The sequence below is a fragment of the Labeo rohita genome, chromosome 18, assembly GCF_022985175.1.
Source record: "Labeo rohita strain BAU-BD-2019 chromosome 18, IGBB_LRoh.1.0, whole genome shotgun sequence".
Taxonomy (NCBI): Eukaryota; Metazoa; Chordata; class Actinopteri; order Cypriniformes; family Cyprinidae; genus Labeo; species Labeo rohita.
The window spans coordinates 9,411,064-9,436,435 of NC_066886.1; the positions used below are offsets into that span (position 1 = coordinate 9,411,064).

At 33.3% G+C, this 25,372-nt stretch overlaps 1 protein-coding gene across 3 annotated transcripts in view; it reads right to left on the reverse strand.

Annotated features, from left to right (window-relative positions):
* mtss1la (MTSS I-BAR domain containing 2a) overlaps positions 1 to 25,097 on the reverse strand; it is a 34,297-nt gene extending 9,200 nt beyond the window's left edge. For 2 of the 3 annotated variants that reach the window (XM_051134700.1, XM_051134698.1), the window contains exons 1-6: positions 24,575 to 25,096; positions 17,159 to 17,220; positions 16,717 to 16,790; positions 2,748 to 2,832; positions 660 to 751; positions 489 to 563 (exon numbers count right to left, since the gene is read on the reverse strand). In XM_051134700.1, coding sequence (XP_050990657.1) covers positions 489 to 563; positions 660 to 751; positions 2,748 to 2,832; positions 16,717 to 16,790; positions 17,159 to 17,220; positions 24,575 to 24,646 — 460 coding nt within the window. In that variant the 5' untranslated portion in view covers positions 24,647 to 25,096. Of the gene's footprint in view, positions 1 to 488; positions 564 to 659; positions 752 to 2,747; positions 2,833 to 16,716; positions 16,791 to 17,158; positions 17,221 to 24,574 lie in introns of all 3 variants that reach the window. The other variant, XM_051134699.1, reaches the window with a different exon arrangement.
* Between the last annotated feature and the right edge of the window lie 275 nt (positions 25,098 to 25,372).

The window sequence follows — 25,372 nt, forward strand, 5'->3', positions numbered from 1 at the left end:
ACAGCATTGCCATGAAGAGATTGCAAAGGCGTGAGGGAATACAAAGGAATCACAAGCAAGTCTGTTGCCTCACAACATTTATGATACATTGCATAATTATACATTTTCCCCACCAAAATTCCTTCGTTTATGTTCTACAGTAGAAAGAAAATCATACAGTTTTGAAACAACATGAGAGAATAAACTAGAGATAAACTAGCACTCCTCCACTAGATGGTGGTACAGTTCACCATCATCTGATTCAAATATTGTTACCCTGACCTTTTGACCCACCACTTGAACTTATAATCTGTATTTGACCTAATTAATTTTGGCATCGGAAAAAGTAAGCATGCAAGAGAGGCCATTGAGTTTGAAAAGATCTCAGCAGGACACAATTTCACAAATTATTTAACATACCAAATGTAGTAATCCTCTGAAAATTATGCACAGAGAGTGTGAGCGAGAGGAGAAATCATTGCTCTGACAGAGAGAATAAAAAGACTGACCTTTTCTGGCTTTCTTCTGCAGCTTTATTGTGTCAGATGACTTCTTCTTGATCTCCTGCCTAGAGCGCTTGTACTCTGATGAACAGAAGGAAGGTGTAAATTCACAGACGTTAGTAGTGCAGCAAGTATAACCAGGTTTGCTTATCGACAACTGTGATGAGTCAGTCCCACCTTTGGCATGGTCTTTATCAAGCAGGGCAGCTGTTTTCTTCCACTCTTCTATCTTGTCTTGAAGTGGGGCGATCATTTTTTCCATTAGAGCACTGAGTATAAATTAAAAAATGGCAAAAATTAAACAACCGAAATAATAGTATGTAAAAGGGACAAATCAAGTGCTATAATCATATTTCCAGGGCATCTGCCAACCTAGAAAACATGAAAAATGACAACCCCAAACTTTGTTTTGGTAAGCCTTTCTCTGAAAGCAACAACGATGTACGAGTTCTAACACCATGGCGAAAGTTCGAGGAAAGCATGCTAACTGTTCTCTCTTTGGCTGCACAAACAAGTACAAAACACTGTTTAGAGTCCCAGCCTCAGAGGAGACAGTGCATTTATTGATTTATTTACTGTATATTACACTGCTGCTCTAATATAAATGTGATTTCTTTCCCAGCTGCTTACCTTCACAGACATAACCGACTGTATTTGTAACTCCTAATATAAACTTGTGTGTATTTGACAGTTTAAGCGCAATATGACATGAAAGAAAATTTAGTTTAGTACTCACATTCTGTGTGACAGCCGCTCTTTGTGCGTGTGCTTCGGATGTGTGCGCTCAGAAAACTATTTAGCAGAAGTTTAAACTGATATGGCTTTAAAACGCATGATTTCAGCACACTAGATGTGATAATCAAAATCAAATAGATGTTTTTTAGCAAAATAGGTATGAACTGTAAAGGCACAGCCCTATTCTGGAAAAGGGAGCGGGGAGCAGCAGCTCATTTGCATTTATAGAGACTTGCACGAAAACAGCACTCAAAATAGGCATTTTCAAAATGATATAGCCTAATAAATTATCTGTGGGGTATTTTAAGCCGAAACTTTACAGACACATTCTAGGGACACGTGAGACTTATATCACATATTGTAAAAAGGGGCACAATCGGTCACCTTTAAAATAGTCATTTTACACTACGGTATAATTTAATGAAAAACAAAAAACACAAGAGGCAGAACTCTAAGATTATATGGGAAATATATATGAATTATGATTTATAATATTGGTCAAATTTTAGAATATTTAAACATTTGTAATGTTTTTGGAAAAAATACTGTAAAATGCAATATAACTAATATTGTGAAATAATATTGCAATTTAGAATGACAGTTTAATATAGTTTAAAATGAATGGCAAAATATAATTCAATGATTAATTATTAATAATGGTTTATATTTATTTTCTGTGCTGAAAATAGTTTTTGCTGCTTAATATTTTTGCAGAGAAACCATAGAACTTTTTTCAGGATTCTTTGATAAATTGAAAGTTCAAAAGAACAGCATTTATTTAAAATAAAAATAACTCAATTTGTTTTCAACACTGATAATAATAAATGTCTCTTGAGCAACAAATCAGCATATTAAAATGATGAATGAAAATAAAGACTGGAGTAATGGCTGCTGAAAATTCAGCTTTGCCATCATATAAACAAATTACATTTTAAAATATTTTACAACAGAAAACAATTCTTTTAACTGTAATAATATTTGCAGTATTACTGTTTTAGTGTATTTTTTATCAAATAAATGCAGCCTTGATGAGCATAAGAGACTATTTTTAAAAACACAGAAAAATGCCAAATTCTCAAGAATTTGACCAGTGGTGTGTATACACACATATACAGTATGTACAACAAAAAAATGAAACAGAACTAAACGGTTCTTGTATGAATTTAAAATAAGGAAAGGAGAAGTGTGAAGATTTTGCCTGACATCTCCTTTTGTGTTCCACAGAATTAAGAAAATTACATCAGTAGTTTGGAATGAAATGAGAGTGAGTACATAATGAGAAAATATTCATTTTTGGGTAAACTATCCTTTTAAGGTCAGCATTTGAAATCTGTGAGCTGTGAGCTAATTTGGTCTCTCTGAAGACAACACATTAAAGCCTTAGAGCAGGCTGATTGATCTATGGATGTTTGCTTATCTCCGCAGTGGAAAATCAATGCCTGGCACAGACATAAAATCCTGTCGGTGCCGTCTGACTGGCGGGGAGCGAGGCATGAAAGTAATCACGCTATAAATGGGTCGATCACTCACTTGGTGAAGTGGCGTAGTTTGGCCTCGATGCTGCGGTGTCGCATGCACATCCGGGTCAAAGCGGATCCGATATCCCTGGTGGCACCTGACAACGAGAAAAATTAATGTTTAATGAAGAGGTATATATGAAATATGAACATTTTGTAGCCTTAACTTGAGTAGGCAGCATGAGTCAATATTTTTGAAAACACTAGATGAAACACAATCGCAGATATAAAAATGGCCACAAGGGGGCAAACTAATCAGAAACACAAAAGCAGGTCCATTAAAGGAAAAAGTATGCGCTTAGTCAGTGAAAATGCAAGGTAATTGCACCATATTCACAAGAGACAGAACTTCAAAGACCACAAATAGAACACTTCCCAAACTGAATGGCGCTGATCCATCAAGAAGTGCTCACTCAGTTGGTGACCTTGAATACAATTACTAAGCGGTGTTAACTTTCCTCTCCAGCCAAGTGTAATTAAAATGGGGTCTTAAGCTATAAAGCCCAGCCTGCCTGGGCCTTAACACAACCAGCTCAGCCAAGATTTCCCTCAGTCTCACAGCCAGATCTGATGAGATTGAACTGTGTCGGTATGAGGGCCAGGAGGTTACACAGGCTAGAAGGGCCAAAGGCTTCACTTACAGAGTTCAAAGGGGCCAGTGGATATAAGGGAACATCTGATTAATAATGTTCGGAAATGTAGAGAACTAAACGATTGTGGTACTTACAGTATTCCACTTCATGATTATGGTTTCTTAACTGTTTTTCCAATGATTCTTTTCATAAGCTTGATGAAGTTCATGGAACCGAAACATTGTGAATAAATCTATTTTTGATACTTTTTAGCTTTATTATTTGGAAAAAAGAAATATAATTTCATTACCAAATAATGAGTGTGTGGTTGTGCTGTATATTTGTGATTCAATCAGACTATACTGGTTGTGCTGTTGTAGGTTTTTATTCACTAAAATTAGTCGTTCGTCATTTTCAAAGTCATTCGTTTAGGAATTAGGCTACACTGGTTGTGTTGCTGTATGTTTTTGATTCACTAAAAAGAACCAATTAATTTCAGTAATTTGTTTAAAAATCAGACCACACTGGTTGTGCTGTATATTTTTGATTCACTAAAAAGAACCAGCTCATTAAGAGTCATTTGTTCAAGAATCAGACTACACTGGTTGCACCGTATATTTTTGATTCACTAAAAAGAACCGCTCGATTCACTAAAAAGAACAGGCTTGTTAGAGTCATTTGTTCAAGAATCAGACCACACTATTTGTGCTGTATATTTTTGATTCACTAAAAAGAACCGGCATGTGAGAGTCGTTTGTTTAATAATCAGACTACACCGGTTGCGCTGTATATTTTTGATTCACTAAAAAGAACCGGTTTGATTCACTAAAAAGAACTGGCTTGTTAGAGTCGTTCTTTCAAGAATCAGACTACACTGGTTGATTTATTTAAGAATCGGACTATAATGGAGTTATTTGTTCAAGAATAAGACCGCACTATTTGCGCTGTATATTTTTGATTCACTAAAAAGATTAGAGTCATTCTTTTGGAAATCAGACTATACTGGTTGTGCTGCTGCATGGTTTTTGTTCAGTAAAATAAGTCATTAATCATTTTCAGAGTCATTTGTTTGGGAATTGGACTACACTGGTTGCATTGCTGTATGTTTCTGATTCACTAAAAAAGAAGCGGCTCATTAGAGTCATTCATTCAAGAATCAGACTACACTGGATGCACTGTATATTTTTGATTCACTAAAAAGAACCGACTCATTAGACTCACTCATTCAAGAATCAGACTACGCTGGTTGCGCTGTATATCAGACTACCGATTTGCAGTACCTTTGAATAAGCATTGCAGCGAACTCCATCAGAATATTTTAGTACTGGATTTCATCTGCAATGGTGTATGAATGCGAGAACTGTTAACAGAACCAAAAATCAAATATCATTTTAAAAAAAGGTCTGAAAATGGACCGACTCTTGAATTACAGACTAAATGAAAACTTACAATCAAATACACAAGGTTTTAAAAGAGGTGAATATGTCATAATGTTTTGTATGCCAAATATAAATCTGTGTGTGTGTGCAATAAGAAACAGGAGCGGTCCAGAAGAACAGCACTTCATCTCTCCATCCAACCAGGTCCAATGGGAAAAGGAGGGAACCCGGTAAAGGGATATCCCTCCATTCTTCCACTCTGTATCTGCCTTTCCTGTCTGCTCATGTTTCCTAAACACCATTATTACAGGAGAGAATGGGAGAGGCCGGCAATAACCTGGCCTCCTATAACCACACAACACACACAACGACACACACACACACACATGGCTACAGAAGCACCAGACCTGAAAACCTTCAAAACAAACAGCCTCCTACATGAAAGTTCATTGCAAAGAGGCATGTCAGTTCTGCTGAGACTTCAAATATGAGTAAAGTATGAAAATGGAAGATTTTCAAAGGGATATTTCACCCAAAAATGAAAATTCTGTCATTAATTACTCACTCTCATGTTGTTCCAAATCTGTAAGACCTTTGTTCAGGGTCAGAAAGATCTCGGATTTTATCAAAAATATCTTAATTTCTATTCCAAAGATGAACGAAGGTCTTACAAGTTTGGAACGACATGAGAATGAGTAATTAATGACAGAATGATTATTTTTGGGTGAATGCAGTTTTCATAGTTTGCCCCATTGGGTGGGACACTAACAGATTGAACAGTGACCAAAACAGGTGATATTTAGCGGAAAAAGAAGGTTAAAGATCAGCCATCTGAATCCTTGTTCTAAAGGGTTGTACTCAGGAAATGATATTGCAAAAAAAAAATTCCCTGTGTACCCTTTGGCTCAGACCCACAGGTCCATCCCATAGTGTCTGTCTGAGAGAAAGTCCTACTGTCAGTACACAGTGTGCCTGTCCAAGAGCACGCACGTCTCACGTCCTATTCTCAAAGGTCTTCGGCGAGGCAAATCAAGTTCAATGCTACTGGTGTTGAGACATAACAGAGCTGTTCCCGAGCTGATCCCTGCACACACACACACATCCATTTGCATGGCTCAGTGCAAAGTTCACAGCTGCACTTTCGCTCAAAAGCGAAGGCTTCTTTATCTCAAAAACAGACTTTCTCAACGTCATTGCTACATGGGGATGATATGCTACACAAATACACTCACACACCTGCCAGCATCCTCTTCCCTTCCCTTGAGGGATCAGCTGACAGCTCCATCCTGAAAGCGTTCACAGACTTCCTGTATCCAGGAGTCCCCTGGCCTCCCACCCTGACCGGACACTCGTGACTCCCACAGCCTTCCTTCGCATCATGTGACCCGGAGGCTTCAGATGCTCCATTCAGCCAAACTCTCACTGCTTCCAACACCTGCCCACGACTGGGAAGCTATTTAGCAGATCTGTGAACCCTTGAGGAACTGTTCACGTGATCAATGGCTGTTTAAAACAATAGTGGATCCAAATATGAAGACTTTGTCATTATTAACTCACACTTCTGTTGTTTCAAACCTGTATGACTTTTTTTCTATAGTGAAACACAAAAGACATGTCAAAGAACTGTTTTGGTTAATACAACTTTCACATTTTTTCAAAAAATGTTCTTTTATGTTCTGCAGAAGTACGTAAGACATAAGGTTTGGAACAACGTGAAGGTGAGTAAATGACAAAATGTTCTTTGACTTTGATCTTGGAGTTGAGAATAAAAATCGTTTTAGAGGTTGAGCAACTTATTGCATAATTACACTATACCAGTCAAAGTTTTTTAACAGTAAGATTTTTAATGTTTCTTAAAGAATTATCTTCTGCTCACCAAGCCTGCATTTATTTGATCCAAAGCGCAGCAAAAGCAGTAATATTGTGAAATATTTTTATATATATTTTTATTTTAAATATATTTTAAAATGTGATTTATTAATGTGATCAAATCTAAATGTTCAGCAACATTACTTCAGTCTTCGGTGTCACATGATTCTTAAGAAATCATTCTATTATGCTGATTTGCTATTCATGAAATCAATATTTAAAACAGTTGAGTACATTTTTCAGGATTCTTTGATGAACAGAAAGATCTAAATATTAGCATTTATCTGAAATAAAAAGCTTTTGTAAGATTATACACTATACCATTCAAAAGCTTGGATTCAAAAAGAAATTATAGAAATGAATAGAATCTTTAGCAAAGATGCTTTAAATGAATTAAAAGTGACAATAAAGATTTATAATGTTACAAAAGTTTTTTATTTCAGATAAATGCTGTTCTTCTGAACTTTCTATTCACCAAAGAAATCTGAAAAAAAATCTACTCAGCTGTTTTCAACATAACAATAATAAATAAATGTTTTTTAACAGCAAATCAGAATATTAGAATGATTTCTGAAGGATCATGTGACTGGAGTAATGATGCTAAAATTTAGCTTTGAAATCACAGGAATAAACTATATTGTAAAATATATTCAAACAGAAAACAGTTATTTTAAATGGTAAAAATACTTCAAAATGTTACTGTTTTTACTGTACTTTGGATCAAATAAATGCAGGCTTGGTGAGCAGAAGAGACATACGATCCACGTTGGCTTTAAAATTAAAAGCTCATTGCATTGCTGTAATTATTTTGTGATTAAAAGTGGTGGGAAATGAAAAAAAAACAATTTGTTACCTTCACAGAAAGATATTTGGTTCTAGCCACCTTGACATAGAAACTAAACATGACCTTAACATTCTTTCAGTCAAAACATCTGATAAAACAGCCTTCACATCCTTCTGAACTGAGAAATAGTTTTCATGGGTTTTCATGTGTTCTTTCTCTCTCTGAATGGATACGCGTGCAGGTGCAGAAGTAGCTGGCAGACACTCTTAACAGAGTCTGTGAATGGCTGGCACCGCAAGAGTTTGTTTTTCCTCTGAAAAGACTTTCTTTTTAGTCTGTGCTATAATGTTACCTACTTACACTGAAAAAAAAAAAAAGAGACTTTGGACCAACTTAAAAATACTAATTTGTTACAGCCTAATATATTAGATTTTTGTTTGGATGAAACTTTAACTTTTTTATTTAATATTAATCATATTTAATTTTTTTATTATTATTTTCCAAAAGATAAAACATGCATACAAGTAAAAGTAGTGTGTGTACTACTGTATATATTTATTGTGCATATATAAATACACACATATCCATGTACACTATATATTTAAGAAAAATATGTTATGTTTATATATTAAATATATTTAAGTATAATAAAATTATGACTATAACTATACATATAAATATTTTCAAAATATATACTGTATGTGTGTGTCTTTATATATACACATAATAAATATACACAGTACACACACATATTTTACGTAAACAAACACTCTTGGATAATTTTGGATGCGATTAATCACGATTAATCATTGCCCCAGCACTAAAAAAATACTTAAACTTTTGTTAGTCAATGTTTTATTTAGTTTAATTACTATAAATACAGTTTGAAAGACATTAATATTTATTGTAATGTCTTTTTTAATTTAAAATATGTATCATATTTTCTATTATGTATTAAGAAGACAAAAAATGAATACAACCCACAATAAAAATAGCCAGTAAGTGTTCTGTACATCAACATTATAGGATCAAACAAAGATGCTATTTAATTATATTTCTTTTGTGACTGACAAACAGGTTAAAACCAGAAACCATGATTTTCAATATAAAATGGATAAAATCTTTATGTTTTGACCAAATTTTATTATATAAGTTTTTAGAAACATATACTGGGTTTCCAATGAGGATTCACTTTACATTTAAAGGAACAGGTCAACCAAAAATGAGCATTTCTGTCATATGTTGAACATAAAAGAAGATATTTTGAAGAATGCTGGTAATCAAACAGTTGTTGGTCCTCATTGAATTCCATAGTTTTTCTTTCCCTACTATAAAAGTCAATGGGGACCAACAACAGTTTGGTCCTTCAAAATTCTTCAAAATATCTTCTTTCGTGTTCAACATAAGAAATAAACTCATACAAGTTTGGAACGACACGAGAACATGAGAACGACATTTTTGAGTGAAATACTCCTTTAGGAAATCTCTTTTGGACCACCATATTGTGGGCTCACAGTGAACACGAAGTGCTGCGATACTCAAATCTGCATGTAAACACTTCCACGCAACCTCAAACAAAAATGCACTTGAGCAAAAACAAACACATGCACAGCTCTTTCCCTCTTCTCACGTTTGTAGCTGCAAATCACGTTTTTGCTGAAGAAAGCCTGTCTGGAGAACATTTCTGAGGGTTACATAATGATCTAATAAACCAGCAGACTAATAAACAGAAGGAGTCAATGTCAAAGACGCTCTCGCACGTTCAGTCTAGCACGAGTTACATGAAACGACAGCCAGAGACAGGAAGACCAGTGACAGCAAAGCTGAGTTTGGCCCCCTGCCTTCACTCTATCTGTTCTCAATTACTCCAGACTTCCCAGGACTCTCTCTGGCATGAGGAGGGGACAAGGATGCCCATGTGTGTATGGCTTAGTGTGAGTGTGTGCATGTGTGTTTACAGCCTCTAAGACTTCCTGTCTGGGGGATAGAGCAGTGCTGCTAAAAATACTCTGAAGTCCTCCTCACCAGATGTGCTTCACATTATAGCTCCAGCAAAAACACACTCTCGCATTTGACTAAAACAGACATAATATGGACCCCTCCTCGCTGTCTGTCTGTCTCACTCCCTTTCTCTCTGCCCATCTGTCTCTCTATTAAGGGTGACAGTAGTTCAGTCAGGCGTGAGTTCAAGATAACATCATCAGTTACTTTTCCCTGACTGCTATTCGTCATCTTCTTTTCCTTTACACCAGTGATTCCCAAACAGAGGTATGCGTTACTGAGGTTCTTCTGAGGGATTTTAGACTATTATTAACAGTGTTGAAAACAGTTAAATAATTTTGTTGAAACAAACATTCTTTCAGGATTCTTTGATGTATTTGATATTTTTCCTTTAGTCAATTTTTTTTTTTTTCATTGGGATGTAGAACATAGCATTCTGTTCTTTCAATACTTTATATTGTTTTCAAGCATCTGTGCTTGGCTTCAACAGCTGAATGTAACTAATTCCACACTAAATGTGTTGATTCTGGACGATTCTAAATGCACTCCAGGTTTCCTCTCTATTGTGAATAATATTTGTGGTAAATTCTGTTATAAGAGGAGCTCAAAGATATAAAATGTGTGCTTGCTTTTACTAAAGATAAATAATAAAAGACAGAAATTAGCTTAACAACTGTTGGTCCCTTAAAGGGACAGTTCACCCAAAAATGAAAACTATTCCATGATTTACTCACGCTCACGTCATCTTAGGTGTATATGACTTTCTTCTTTCAAATTAATACAATCAGAGTTATATTAAAAAATGTTCTGGCTCTTCCAAGCTTTATAATGGCAGTAAATGGGTGTTTAGATTTTGAAGTCCAATAAAGTACATCCATCCATCATAAAAAGTACTCCACATGTTCCGGAAAGTTAATAAAGGCCTTCTGAAGTGAATGGATGCATTTTTGGGTAAACTATCCTTTTAAATGTTTCCATTATGGCAATATTGAAAAATAATACTATTATTGATGGTATACTGAATCATTACCATTACCATTTTAATGGACCATCATGGATATCAATAACACTATAGTATTACCATCTCAGACATCCAAAAACCATGGCTGTACGACAACACCATATTAACAAGACCATAGTACTGCCACATTACATGTCCAAAAACAAAAATCAATGGTAAGTCCACGATAAATGTCCAAAAAATAATAATATATATATATATATATATATATAAACTATAAAAGAAATGTAAAATTATACATTTAAGGTGCTGTTAAAAGATAATTATGTAATTATTAATTCAACATTATTATTTAAGAATTCAGTTGAGAAAATATGACCCTGGACCACAAAACCAGTCTTAAGTAGCACGGGTATATTTGTAGCAACAGCCAACAATACATTGTAGAGGTCAAAATGATCGATTTTTCTTTTGAGCCAGAAATCATTAGGATATTAATAACATCACCGTGAAATAATATTGTCATAAAATAACATTGTCATGGTAGATGAATACCATGGTATTGAATGAATACCAGTAATACCATGGTATTATCATCTCAGATGTCTCAGAAGTCCAAAACTCATGGATGTACCATCATACCAATGTTGACAAAACCAAGGTACTGGCACATTACATAAGTAAAATGTCCAAAAACATAAATCCATGGTAAACTATTGATAAATATCCAAAAAAAAATGGTGTTGCAGTCTAATGCGACAATGTCCAAAATCTAAAGTACGTTTTATTACTGATGAAGGGTAATATGAGGTTCAGAATCCATCTTTATGCTTATATGTACACAGTATTATTGTATTATATATGTTATAGCAAAAACTATTGAATACCCAAGACAGATGCAACACCCATTATAGCCACAAAGACCCGCCTTCTTAATGAAAGAGCCAATCATTGAAAAGTAGTCAATGCATCACTGCAGCTGAAATGACTTGCCTTCAAGGGACTTTAGTTATAGTCATAGGATAAATCGTATTGCACCAATATACAACTGGCATGCTTAATAGTTGAATAGCTGTAGAATGACATGAGGGTGAGTGATTAATGACACAATTTTCATTTTTAGGTGAACTATCTCTTTAATAAATCAGCTGGGCGTTGTTTGGTGACCCACAGACCTGATAAAAAGGTAAATTAACAGAAATGGGTGAAATGTAGCAAGTGTGAATCTGACGGTATAATCTCCGGTGCCAAGTAAAGCAAATTCTTGCCCATGCCCCACACTCCAGATGGCTGGCACGGATACATGCCATCTGCCAGTCCAGAGCTGCAGGAAAGATTAGCAGCCCACTGCGTCCCACTGACACACACTCGCACTAACATGCACAAACTCAGCCTGTTTGTCAGAACAAGGTAAAGAGGATTACACATCTCTGCCTCGCCACTGCAAGCCGGGCGAAATCGCTTCCAAGCTCCTTCCATGTATAGACATACGCACTCATGTATACGCTGTCATCAGCTAGGATGGAAAACACACAAATACAGACCCAAGAGCCATCATTAAAACACACCTCACTCCGATCCCACGACAGAGAGGTTTGCGACCATCTCCCATGGCGCTTCACTCACAACATAAGAAATTACCCACGAGACTAACTATACACTTACACAACTAAATCACTATGGGCTATTGCAATGCATAGTGCAAGCACTGACATCATGTAAACACAGTGACTTGGATGTGTTAATAAAGACCTGGATGGACAAAGCATGTATCATTACATTTGTCTTGTGGTCCAGTAAACAACCCCCACAAGCATTCATCAGTGGAAGTGAATGTAAGCAAATGCAGTTATTTTTAGAGGCCAGACGTCCAAATGAAAGTCAAACACTGACATCAAACACTTCCACGCCTGTCTAACACGTGCACTAATAGACTGCCCACATCTGCTCTATAAAAAAACGCTGACCATGACGCCATGACTATAAAGATCACAAACAAGCCAGACTGCTGGACTCCTTTGCTATCAAAGGCAGGGAGTCATAATAGAAGGAAAAGGTATGAGAGAGAGAAAGAGTGACGCTATGCAATTTCCTTTCATATTGACATTCCCTCTATTTATATGCTCTCAAGACTACTAACACTTCACTTAAACTGGCCTTTTTCTTGACAAATACTTCAATCTTTTAAGAAGTATGAAAAATAAGTTTCTCCATTTAAATGAAACTTGATAAAACCTTAATTGTGCTTAACAGACATACAGGTAATCATGAAGATGAATCATGAACTGGTAACACTTTACAATAAGGTTATAAATTTGTTAATGTTCATAATGTTCAATCACAGCATTTATTATTTAAAGTTAATGGTGATTTCTACATATAGGGGTGCATATACTGCATCACTATAGTTGTATAAATTAACAACTCTAAGTTGTATAAATTAACATTAATACTAATGTATTACGTGTAAACATGAATTAACAATGAACAAGAGTATTTTTAATTATAATTATATTATGATTACATTTATTATTATTATAACATTTATAACAACATAATATAATATAATAACAATAACATCCATTAATCTTGATTTTTAAAATGCTGTAATATTATTTTATATTACTACTAATAATAATTCTAATGTATTATGAGTAAACTATGATTTAATTTATTGTTATTATTATTATTATTTAAACATTTATATAATAATAATAATATAATACAATATAATATATAGATTTTAAAAATGCTTATATTGTACTGCATTGTATTATTATTAAATTAACATTAATACTAAAGTATTACAAGTAAGCATGAATTAACAATGAACAATAGTATTTGTATTAATAGGTATATTGCAATTTATTATTACTATTATATATAATATAACAATATAATTAGCATTAATCTAGATTTTATATCTAATAATAATAATAATATATCTATATCTTGTTATAGTATATTGATATTTCTACTAATATTAATTTTAATATAATTTATATTATCAATATTATTACATTAACATAAAATTATCAGTGTGTTATGTTATTATATGATATTACAATTAGCATAAATCTAGATTTTAAAAATGCTGTACTTTGTGTTATATAATAAATGTTGTCATTTTTTATAAATGTAAATTCTTGTTGTAGTATATAAATATTTCTATTAATATTAAATGTAATATTAAAATTTATATTATTAATATTATATTAACTCTAAAATTATCAGTGTATTACATCATATTATATTATATTTATAATATAATATAATATAATATAATATAATATAATTAGCACAAATCTTGATTTTAAAAAATCTGCAATTTTATATTATAAAATCTACTTTTTTATGAACGTACAAATTATTGTTATAGTGTATGAATATTTGTATTAATATTAAATTTTATATAATTTATATGATCAATATTATTATATTAACTATAAAATTATCATATTATTATTATATTATATTATATTATATTATATTATATTACATTATAGAAATGTATGTTTTTCTAAGAACATGAACCAATTGTTGTTCATTGTCTGTTCAGGATACCTACTGCATAAACAAAGTAAATCTTATTGCATTCAAAAAACACTTTAGGCCACTGAAAGGCTGTGTTTATTAGTTAACGTGACTGTCCGGACTGTGTGCGATTACAGGCCTGCTGACTGGGGTGATGGGGGTAAGAATGTGTGTCACTGGAAGCCGGTGAGACGAGAATCCGTCTGATGTCAGTGTTTTAGTGAGATCTCCAGCTGTGCCAGTGCCCCCAGCCTGTCCCTAATTCAAAGAGAACGCATGCCTACTGTTGCTGACACTTAATACCAGGGATTATACCCTCCCCTCTCATTGGTCCAGAGTACATATCATTTCAATGTGGCGCAACTGGAAACCAAAAAAACAAGGGCATCACAAAAAAATAATAAATATATAAAAATAAGGATTGTGGTATTGAATTCTTTTCTTAAAAAATAGGACAACGGTCATTACCCAAAGGTCCTTTGATACGCTGCAGTGTACAGCGTAACTACTTGTAACTTTCGTATCAACGTAAAGTCATAAACAACAGCCAGACAGGGTCAGAGGTGAAAATGCTCCAGTGACAGCCATCCACTAAAAGTATTGACAGTTCGCTGAACTAATTTATGGCAGTGCTGTATGTTTGGAGTCCCGAGCAGAACAAAGCGCTCCCGCAGGACAAATGGAATCAATCTGGTTCACTGGCATCTGGTAATGATTCTGAACCGGGCAGAAGGGTGAAGGTGGATAGGTGGCTGTTTTAGGTAAAGAATTTGCATTAGACTGATACAAAACGAAACACTTTTTAAGCCTGTCTGCTCTCAGTGAGTTATCAAAGGACTTCACTTCCTGTGCAAGTGCTGTAACCTTGCAGATTCGGTAGCCAATAGCAACCGTTCCCTTTGTCTACTGTGTCTGGTCAGCTCTAAAACACACAAACCCACGCACGCTACATTGGATATAAAGATCCAGTGCATTCAATGCTTGTGTACATATGGTGCAGTTTACAAGACAGATGCAAATGAGTAATTCAGCTATGACCCACATCCTTTAACCGTGTTGATGAAGACTAGATTTGTTTGGCCTTGTCTGGTCCCTGCAGGCAGTAACTAGAGGATTTTAATGGCACAGGAAGGATTCGGTTTCAGAGATTCAATAGCAGACAGCTAGAAGCAGAATTAAACTATGATGAAATATGACTCTGAAGTCGTTTCCTAGTTATCAGAACAAACTCACAGTGACCTTTCTGATGTATTCATATAGAAGTAAACCGAAGCTGCATGATTAATCAATAATAAATTGAAATCACAACACAGCTTATAGTCCACAACGTCTGTAATTTAATTAAATAAATATGTGTTTTGTGTTTCATAGTACAGTTTGACACTTGTACAGCTGAAATTATTATTTTATTATTATTTCTATACATTTTTATATTTTTTTAGTTAGTCGTCATCATTGTAGTAATAATAATAATAATAATTATTATTATTATTATTATTATTATTAATAATAATAATATTATTTATAGCCATATTGATTTATAATCACTACAACTTGGCCAAATTATGCAGGCCTTCAAACATATATATTATATTTGTCATTCTGCATAAATATTTGTATTGTAATTTTACAGCTGAAATTATTTTATTATTTTGAAATTATTATTTTTTTAAATACTTGTTTTTTATTTAACATTTATATATATATATTTTTTTTAGTTAGTTGTAGTATTAATAATAATATTAATTCTTCTTATTATTATTATTATTTATTTACATATTATATTTGTAATTTTTCATAAATATTTGTATTATAACTGTACAGCTGAAATTATTATTATTCTATTATTTTTCTTAAATCCCCATTTTTTAATTTTTCTAAATAATCATAAAAATAAACATAACATTATTATTATTACTATTAATATTATTTTATAGCCATATTTATTTATAATCATGAAAGTTTGGATAAATTATGCAGCCTTTCAAACATATATATAAAATATGTAATTTTGCATAAATATTTGTATTATAATTTTACAGCTGAAATTATTATATTATTTTTTTATTTAACCTTCTTTATGTATATTTTTAATATATACAATATTTATTATTATTATTATTATTATTATTAACTATTATATAGCCATATTGATTTATAATCACAACTGTTTGGCCAAATTTTGGAGCCCTTCAAACATATATATTTGTAATTTTGCATAAATATTTGCATTATAATTTTACAGCTGAAATTATTATTATAATATTTTTCATGAACTCATTTTACATATATATATATTTAGTTAGTCATATTATCATTATTATTATTATTATTATTGTTGTTGTTGTCATTATTATTTTATAGCCATACTGATTAATACAGCAGTATGGCTATCACAACAGTTTGGCCAAATTATGCAGCCCTTCAAAATATATATTATATTTGTAATTTTGCATAAATATTTGTATTATAATCTTATAGCTGACATTATTCAAATATTATTTTTTTAAATACTTTTTATATATATTTTATATTTTATTTTATAATTTTATATGTTTTTTTTTTTAGTTGTTAGTCGTAGTAGAAATACTAATATTTTTTATATTATTATTATTATTTTATTATCACAACTATTTGGCCAAATCATGCAGCCTTTCAAACAACAACAGCAAACATTGTTTTTTTTTTTTAATCACAATTGCAATTCATGAGAAAAATCACATTTACTTCCCCAAATCATCCTGCCCCACTTCCAACTTCATATACAGGGATGAAACTGTGCAATTTGACTATGCAAAAGTTTATTACAGTCACCCAAAAGAGTCAACAACCTGCCACCCAAAAACTGTTGATCATTCTAATCTCAACATGTGTAAATGTACCTCTCGTGTTGGTTGCCATGTCTGCCACCTTCTGAAAAGCATCAAGAAACGCTGCAGCCGCCAACACTGTGGTTCTGCGAGAGAGTAAACAGCAAAACATTTACAGTCATCAGCGCCAGTCCTGAATAGGAACAGCGACAGAACATCTGAAAATCAATCTGATTCACATCTTGAGAATGCAAATTAAGGCCATGTCCAGAATAAAGTGCATGATGTGAACGTGACTCCATGAAGTCCATGAGACCTCAGGGTGTCCCATTTGTTGATTCAGAAGGGTGCTCATTCGCCATTTATTCGATCCCACACTGGTGCAGACTATTACCCATGCAGCAAAATGTAGACTGCACAGGGTGCCATTTGGAACAGGGCCTAAGGCGAGTATCAATATCTTCAAAAAGATGAAAGAAATAACTAATAAAAGACTTCTGAGGTGTTAAATTACCTTAGCTGGGAGTGTAGTTTCGTGGCCTTTGCAATGAAGTCTTCCCACACTGGATATGAGTACTACAGGAATGAAAAGAGACACATGAGAGAGTTAGTAAGGACGTAAACCTCAACACTAAACGGCACACATACAGGTATCCCAACACAGACACATTCAGAACTCCATGTACCACAACGAGAGAGCAAAAGCACTTCAGATGAGGACCAGATGTCTCGCTGAATACAAACGGTCATGACACGCCTCCATCTGTTTTGGAAGAACATTTTCTACAGGAACACCAGCAAAATGTTGTCCAGGTGTGCTGCCCCTGTCTGTCATCATGACTTTACATGCTGTTGAAATGACCAGCATATGTTGTTCTCCAACATATAGGATGCTGGTGTCCTCACAACAGGCTTTTAAAATCTCCTTGCTTTCTTCTTTGAAACATAAATTAAAGGAGACCTATTATGCCCCTTTTTACAATATGTAATATAAGTCTCAGGTGACCCCAGAATGTCTCTGTGAAGTTTCAGTTAAAAATACCCAACAGATCTATTATATCATTTTGAAAAAGAAACACGTTTTTTTCGTGCATGTCTATTTAAATGCAAATGAGCTACTGCTCCCTGCCCCCTTTTCTAGAATAGGGCTGTGCCTTTACAGTTCCTACCTCAGATACTCTGCTAAAAACATCTGTTTGGTTTTTATTATCATGTCTATCAAGCTGAAACCATGCGTTTTAAAGCCATATCAGTTTAAACTTCTGATATAGGGTTTTCTAATCCACACAACAGAAGCACACGCACAGAAAGCAGCTGTAATACAGTATATGAGTACTAAGTTCTCTTTCATGTCTTATTGCGCTTAAACTGTCAAATACACACAAGTTTGTGTTAAAAACACACAAGTTTCGTCCGTGAAGGTAAACGACTGGAAAGGAATTGCATGTTTAGAGAAATCTGAGCAGTTTGTTTTTTCACATGCTTGCAGATAAAAGGCTTACCAAAACTTTTACTGTTACTGGGTTGCCCTTTTTCATGTTTTCTGGGTTGGTAGATGCACCGGGGACCTGATTATAGCACTTAAACATGGAAAAAGTCCGATTTTCATGATATGTCAACTAGGGCTGTAGCTATCGATTATTTCAATAATCGAGTATTCTACCGATTATTCCATCGATTAATCGAGTAATCGGATAAGAAGTCATTTTTCCTTATTAAAGAGCAATAATAAATATACAAGAGAAAATAAGATAGGTCCCTTAAAATAAACAACTAATTTGTTTCCTTTTTAGAAAAAATAACATTTTTATTGCTGAAATTGCATACATTAATAACCATGAAAACTAAACCCATTTAATGCATTTATTTGCCAAATTACATTCAAAATGCAAATACAAATATATTTAAATATAAATATATATATATAATAAAAATACAAGAAATTGCAGCCATCAAGAAATTGAGGCATTTAGATGTAGGCCTATTTACACACTATTTAATTCAGCTCAGAGGGACATGAATGCATTTAACTTGCAGTTACAAATTTATAAATAATATTTTGCTATTTTAAACAAAACATTGAATAATGATATTTACATGTATTTTTAAAATGAAGATACTTTAAATGTGAAATCAAAACCGTCAGTAGCCAGCAGCAAGTCACTGTTAAGTAAGTGAGTCATTGAGATTGAACTGAATCATTTCACGGGTGATTCATTCAAGAATGAAACACTGTCATGTTGCTCAAACACGCAAAACAGTGCTGTGGCTGTGTTTGGAATGGTTATTTGTTGGTGAAATGCAGCAAAAACAGGCAATATGCTATCTAAAACGTAAGTCTCTTAATATTAACTTCTTGTTTATTGATGAACTGTTGCATAAAACCAGTATCACGTTTGTAATCATGCTGAGGCACCCTTTGTTTGATATTGACTAACTTTCTGTGTGTCACAGAGAGAATGAGACAATCAACATAAATGACACTTAGTCTTTCACAAAATATAACTAACTTAGGGAGTTGCCCTAATGTCAACTTCAAGACAATTTGAAAATGTCTCAGTATTTTTTGTCCATATAGTCAGCACCACTCAATGGGCTCCAAAACAGTTTGGTTACCACCATTCTTCAGAATATCTAAGAAATACAGGTTTGACATGACATAAGGATGAGTAAATGATGACAGAGGTTTCATTTCTGGGTGTACTGTCCCTTTAAAAAGCTTACAGAAACACTTCCTAGGTCAAAAGGAACCTTTGTAAACAACATTACAAACTTAAAAGAATGTTCATTCCGAAATAAATATTTATTATCACACCCCCAGATGCATCCTTCATAGAAAACAACTGAAAAACAGATCATCATAGGCTTTTACACTGGATCAATTCACGAGAAAGTCTGTCTTCAATAAACTGAAATTTCTAGGGACACGAAAAGAATCTTTTTAAAATTGTGCTGACAGCTCTTGTTAAGAAACTGGAGAGGTTGAAAAAAGGTTGTTGTTACATGGTCTCAGATGACTGTGAGCAAATGATTTTTCATTCAGAGATTCAGACATTTATCTGTTTGAAAATCCTTTGTCTCTACACATTTGTTTTAAAAATCAGTCCAATACTGCTGAGTAAGTGCAATCTGGCATTGGGTTTGCTGACACAACCACTAAATAGGGAGATACTAGGCCTATGATAGATATCTATTGTAGACAGTTGTTTCTTATTATTTCATAAATAAATAAATAAATAAATGCAAGGGAGTCTGAATTATTTTCTTTGTTGATGTTGGAATCTAGGTTTTCTTGTGTTTTGAAAGAAAACCTAATTTTGCTACGCAGCTCACTGTGCAGCTAAAATTGCAACCTTTAGTTACACACAATCTCTTTTTACTCTCTTAAGACATCTGTCTGCGGCTTATGCAGGGTAATGCATAAACATATAACTAGACTATCAAAAAAAATAGGTCCACATAGAAATATACTACCAAGTCTCTTATGCTCACCAAGGCTGCATCCATTTGATCAAAAAGTAAAAGCAGTAAAATTGTGAAATGAATACAATTTAAAATAACTGTTTTTTACAATGTCATTTATTCCATGCTGAATTTTCGATCTTCAGTGTTACACGATTCTTCAGATATCATCAACCATTTCTTATTATTAATGTTGAAAAAAAAAGTTGTGCTGCTTGATATGTGACGCTGGATCACAAAACCACTCATAAGCGTCAGTTTTTTAAAATTGAGATACATCACCTGAAAGCTGAATAAATACGCTTTCCATTAATGTATGTACTGTTAGGACAATAAGAAAATCTGGAATCTGAGGGTGCAAAAAAATCAAAATATTCAGAAAATCACCTTCAAGAAAATAAAATTGTCCAAATTAAGTTCTTAGCAATGCATATTACTAATCAAAAATTAAGTTTTGATATATTTACAGTAGGAAATTTACAAAATATCTTCATGGAACATGATCTACTTAATATCCTAATGATTTTATGCATAAAAGAAAAATAATATTTTGACCCATACAGTATATTGTTGGCTATTGCTACAAATATACCCATGCTACTTAAGACTAGTTTTGTGGTCCAGGGTTACATTTTTTTTATGCAAACTATTATACTACAGAAAAACATTGGAAAAACAACAACAACAAGATTTACTTTTGAAGTCTTAACTGTAATTTTTTAAAATCAATTTAAAGTGTCTTTGCTTGGATAAAAGTATTTTTTAATAAAATAAAATACTAAAATAAAATAAAATAAAATAAAATAAAATAATAAAATAATAAAATAAAAATAGAATTATTTTATTTTAAAATAATAAAATAAAATAAAATAAATCTATAAAACAATAAAAATGAGCTCTTCTAAACAGTTGAAGCCTGGTATATTTAAGACCCACAGGTGGTTAATTAGCTTTCAAGTGACAAGGACAAGAAGGACACGAGGAGATTGAGACTGAAACAGATGAACAAAGAAGGTTTTGCAGGTTAAGAACAGTCTGCAGATGCTGAGATCAATTCACTTATTGACCGTAAACAACTAATCTTTTTTTACTGACAGAATATTGTATATTGTTATACCTGTTTTACCTTTTTCATTTTAGATAAACAAAATCATATTTTCATTATCACAGGTTTAAACATTTAATATATCAGTAACACTTTACAATAAAGTGTCATTTGTTAACTTGAATGAACAATGAACAATACATTACAGTATTTATTATTCTTTGCTAATGTTAGTTAATGTTAAGAGTTAACATTGTTTGTTCATGTTAGTTCAGAGTGCATTAATTAATGTTAACAAGCACAACTTGCAATTTTAATAATCCATTAGTAAATGCTGATTTATCATCAACTAAGAATAATAAATGCTGTAAAGGTATTGTTCATTCTTAGTTTATGTTAACTAATGAACCTTATTGTAAAGTGTTACCAATATATCTATAAAATATACTGTAATATTATACAAATTAACTGATATTCAGTCACTTCAGAATCAAATCATATCGAATCAGAATCACTAGTTAGTTAGAAGCTAGGATAAAAAAGTAGGCCTTTACTACTAAAATATTAAAATATCACTGTCCTTCTTTCTGTTGATGAAAGAAAACAACGTTCTGATATATTATGATTGGAATCAGTGACAAAGCCCACATAAGTCTTTGAAGAAAAGCCAAATTATGTGGTTATTTCTTAGGCTCCATGCTAGTTTGTGGCAATAGTTCAGGCCTTGTGGCCAATAAACACATTAAACAAGATCACAGAAAGTCATAACACTTCTACCCAAGGATGAAACTGACCTTAAAGATGTTTTTTGTCAATTTGTCATATGAGACCTTTGGTTTATCTGTATTCATAAAGGCATTCACAGTTAAAAACTCGCAAACACCATAAATAAATTCAAAAAGCTATTAAAGTTTGTACAGGCAGAATATTTTATGCTGAATGCTTAAGCTGATTAATATAATTATTTGTTTTATATTTTATTTCATTTTATTTTTGAGTGAAAGCAGCATGTGTGCTGTGTTTTATTTCATATTATTCTAACAAAAAATAGCTGTTGTAAACCTTTGGCCACTGCTGTAAACTCTTTTATAGCTCTTGATCTGCCAAGTGAAACCACAGAGTAGAGAAACTCTACAATATGCTAATTTTTGAAGAGGAGTTTGCCCTACCTACTCATATCGTCTCTGACATTACGACACTCTCCGGCTGCACCCTCTTTACGAGTGCTGATATACTGCATGTCAAACAAGCTGAACGTTGCCAGGGTTGGTCCCGAGCCAAGTCTGGAGCCGTTCACAATATATGAACTCCAGATCTGGCATCTGGCCACTAAACTTCACTCAAACGCCAACTTTCAGCAATAACATTCACTACTGGAGCCGCATGAGAACATGGAAACCATTTATGGAACAGTACGTGCAACCACAGGGTTCTGCTCCAGCAACGCAACAGGCTGGAAAGCGCTCCAAAAACATCGCAAATAGCTGTAGGAAAAGAAGATCGTATCTGAGAGACGGCCATGAGAGGTTTAAATGTTACAGGAGAACAGATTAAATTCAACTTACTGACATGAATGTGCAACGACCTTGGGTTTTTCAACAACAACAACATCCTTCAGCCTGAATATTTGTACATTTTATACAATATCAGTGTTTACTGGATTCTGGCTTGTTTTCATTAGAAATATAACTACAAATTGTTCTCCTTAAAAGCAAAGTAAGAAAATCAATAAATAAAAATAAATGTGTAAATAAAGAAATCCAATATTTGCATGCCATGTAATAATATACACTACCTGTCAAAAGTTTTGGAACACTAAGATAAGTCTCTTTTGCTCACCAAGCCTGCAATATAATACTGCAAAATATTTTTACTATTTAAAATAACTGCTTTCTATTTTAATTTATTTTAAAATGTAATTTATTGCTGTCATCAGACTTCAGTGTCACATGGTCCTTCAAAAATCATTCTAATATGCTGATTTGCTGTTTATGAAACAATTATCAATATATAATGGCGTAAGAAATTATAAAAATTAATACTTTTGTTTTAGGATGTTTTAAATTGATCAAAAGTGATGATAAAGACATTATAATGTCTTAAATATTTCTTTTTCAGGAAATTATTGTTCTTCTGAACTTTCTATTCATCAAAGAAACCTGAAAAAATTCTACTCAGCTGTTTTTAATATATAATAATAAATGTTTTTGAGCAGCAAATCAGAATATTAGAATGATTTCGGAATGATTATGGAGTAATGATGCTAAAAATTCAGCTTTAAAATCACAGGAATAAATTACATTTTATAATATATTCAAATAGAAAACTGTTATTTTACATAGTAAAATTATTTCACAATTTTACTGTTTTTGCTGTACTTTGGATCAAATAAATGCAGGATTGGTGAGCAAAAAAAAAACATTAAAAATCTTACCGTTTTTCTTACTGTGATATTTACATCAATCAATCTTCAAATTTCTCATAGTTAGAATAACTTTCACTTTTAAATGAACAAACCTTTCTTTTCTATCAAAAATAAACGTCACCTAACGTTTCCTAAATGCATGAATATGAATATTTTACATACTGTATTCTATTCACAACCTTCGTTTTACTTAACTAAAATCACAACATGGCTTTGAGCAAGTGAGAGTTTACTTGAACTCCATATTTAAGCTCACTCTGATGCATTTCTGTCTCTTTATGAGATGTGCGTAATCCCTGTACATTAACATTGCTTTTAAAATCATCAATACTGACCTAAGAGATATTCTGACTGGAGTCCAAAATAGAGGTAAATGTCTGTTGCTCATTGGACAACTAATAGCTAGGCAGACTTTTAGTGCACCATTTTCAAATTTGTAATTGCAGAAGACAGTGTCAGGTAAAATTAATTGGGTTAAAATGGGATTATATGGTTGCAGTAAAAATTAAACTACACATGAGCCTCTCTAAACATAATAACAGACAGTAGGGCTGATGAATATAATGCAATACTTGACTATCAAAACATAATATATTTCTATTCAAATCTGAAAAATGGGTGGTGCCCATGGATATAAAAACCTGATGTTTAGTATATCTCAAATCTCTAATTCATTCTGAATCAATCGTTCTGAACATCTCTAACTAGATCTATATTCAGAGCAAATATGTTTTCTCTCTCTTTCAACTATCTGACGTGTTAGTTGTTTGTTTATCTCACATAAAATGCAAAAAAAATATGGTTTAACATTTAACAGGTTTCACAAACATCTACAAAAGGGTCCAATTCTCATTTCACAACAAAGCCCTCCATGCTGAGACCCCCATGCCATTAATCACAGCATCAGTGGTGCAGGCAGCTGGACCCCTGATGAAAACAAAGGCAGTAAAACACCATTTTTTTGCTAAATATCTGCGTCAATAAAACAGCACTGGTACCTTCATATCGTTGACGATCGCCTGAAACAATCCACCCAGAGCACCGCACTCCTTCTCCACACTCTCCATCATGTCACCAAGCGCTTGATTGTTATTATACTCTCAATGAATGAACAAAACAGATGAAATGTTTTGATCCAAATAAGCTGATTTCGTCTTCAGGGATTGCGATGAAAGTGGTCCATCACATCCTAATACAGACCTCTTGTTGCTTCGGATGCAAATGGGAGCAACATGCAGCAGATGTCGGCAAAAAGGAAACAACAATTGAGACTGTCGGGTGGCTCTGTGCCCGTTATCCAGGGAATGATGGCTGGGGTCAAAAGAGCTGATTCTCCCCTCCCAACCCCCGGTTTAGGATACAGAGGACGGTTTGTGTATCATACTAATAAACCTGTGCTGTCAAATCCGCGTGGACGAGAGCTTTCGGCTTAAACTGTGCCTTATTTTTGGATGAAATAAGGAGTCGAGTGATGCGGCGAAAGACGGACGTGATATTCGATCCTCCAGGTTGGTGGGCGGGATCTTAGGGGATGGGGGCGGGGCTTACGGATAGACATATGGCAAGTTGGTGTGTGTGTATAGGGAGAGGACAATTGAATGCTGAACCTTTAAAGTAGCTTTAGCTTGTCTTTGTGTGGCAGGGACAAAGTTAACAGCACAGCTGCCACTGCAGGCCATTAAATGGACAGTGCACTTTATTAACCCTTTACGGTCAAGACAATATGTTTTGGTCAAGTTATTTTTTAATAGTAAGTAAAACTACAGAACTACTATTTTGATAATAATAATAATAGT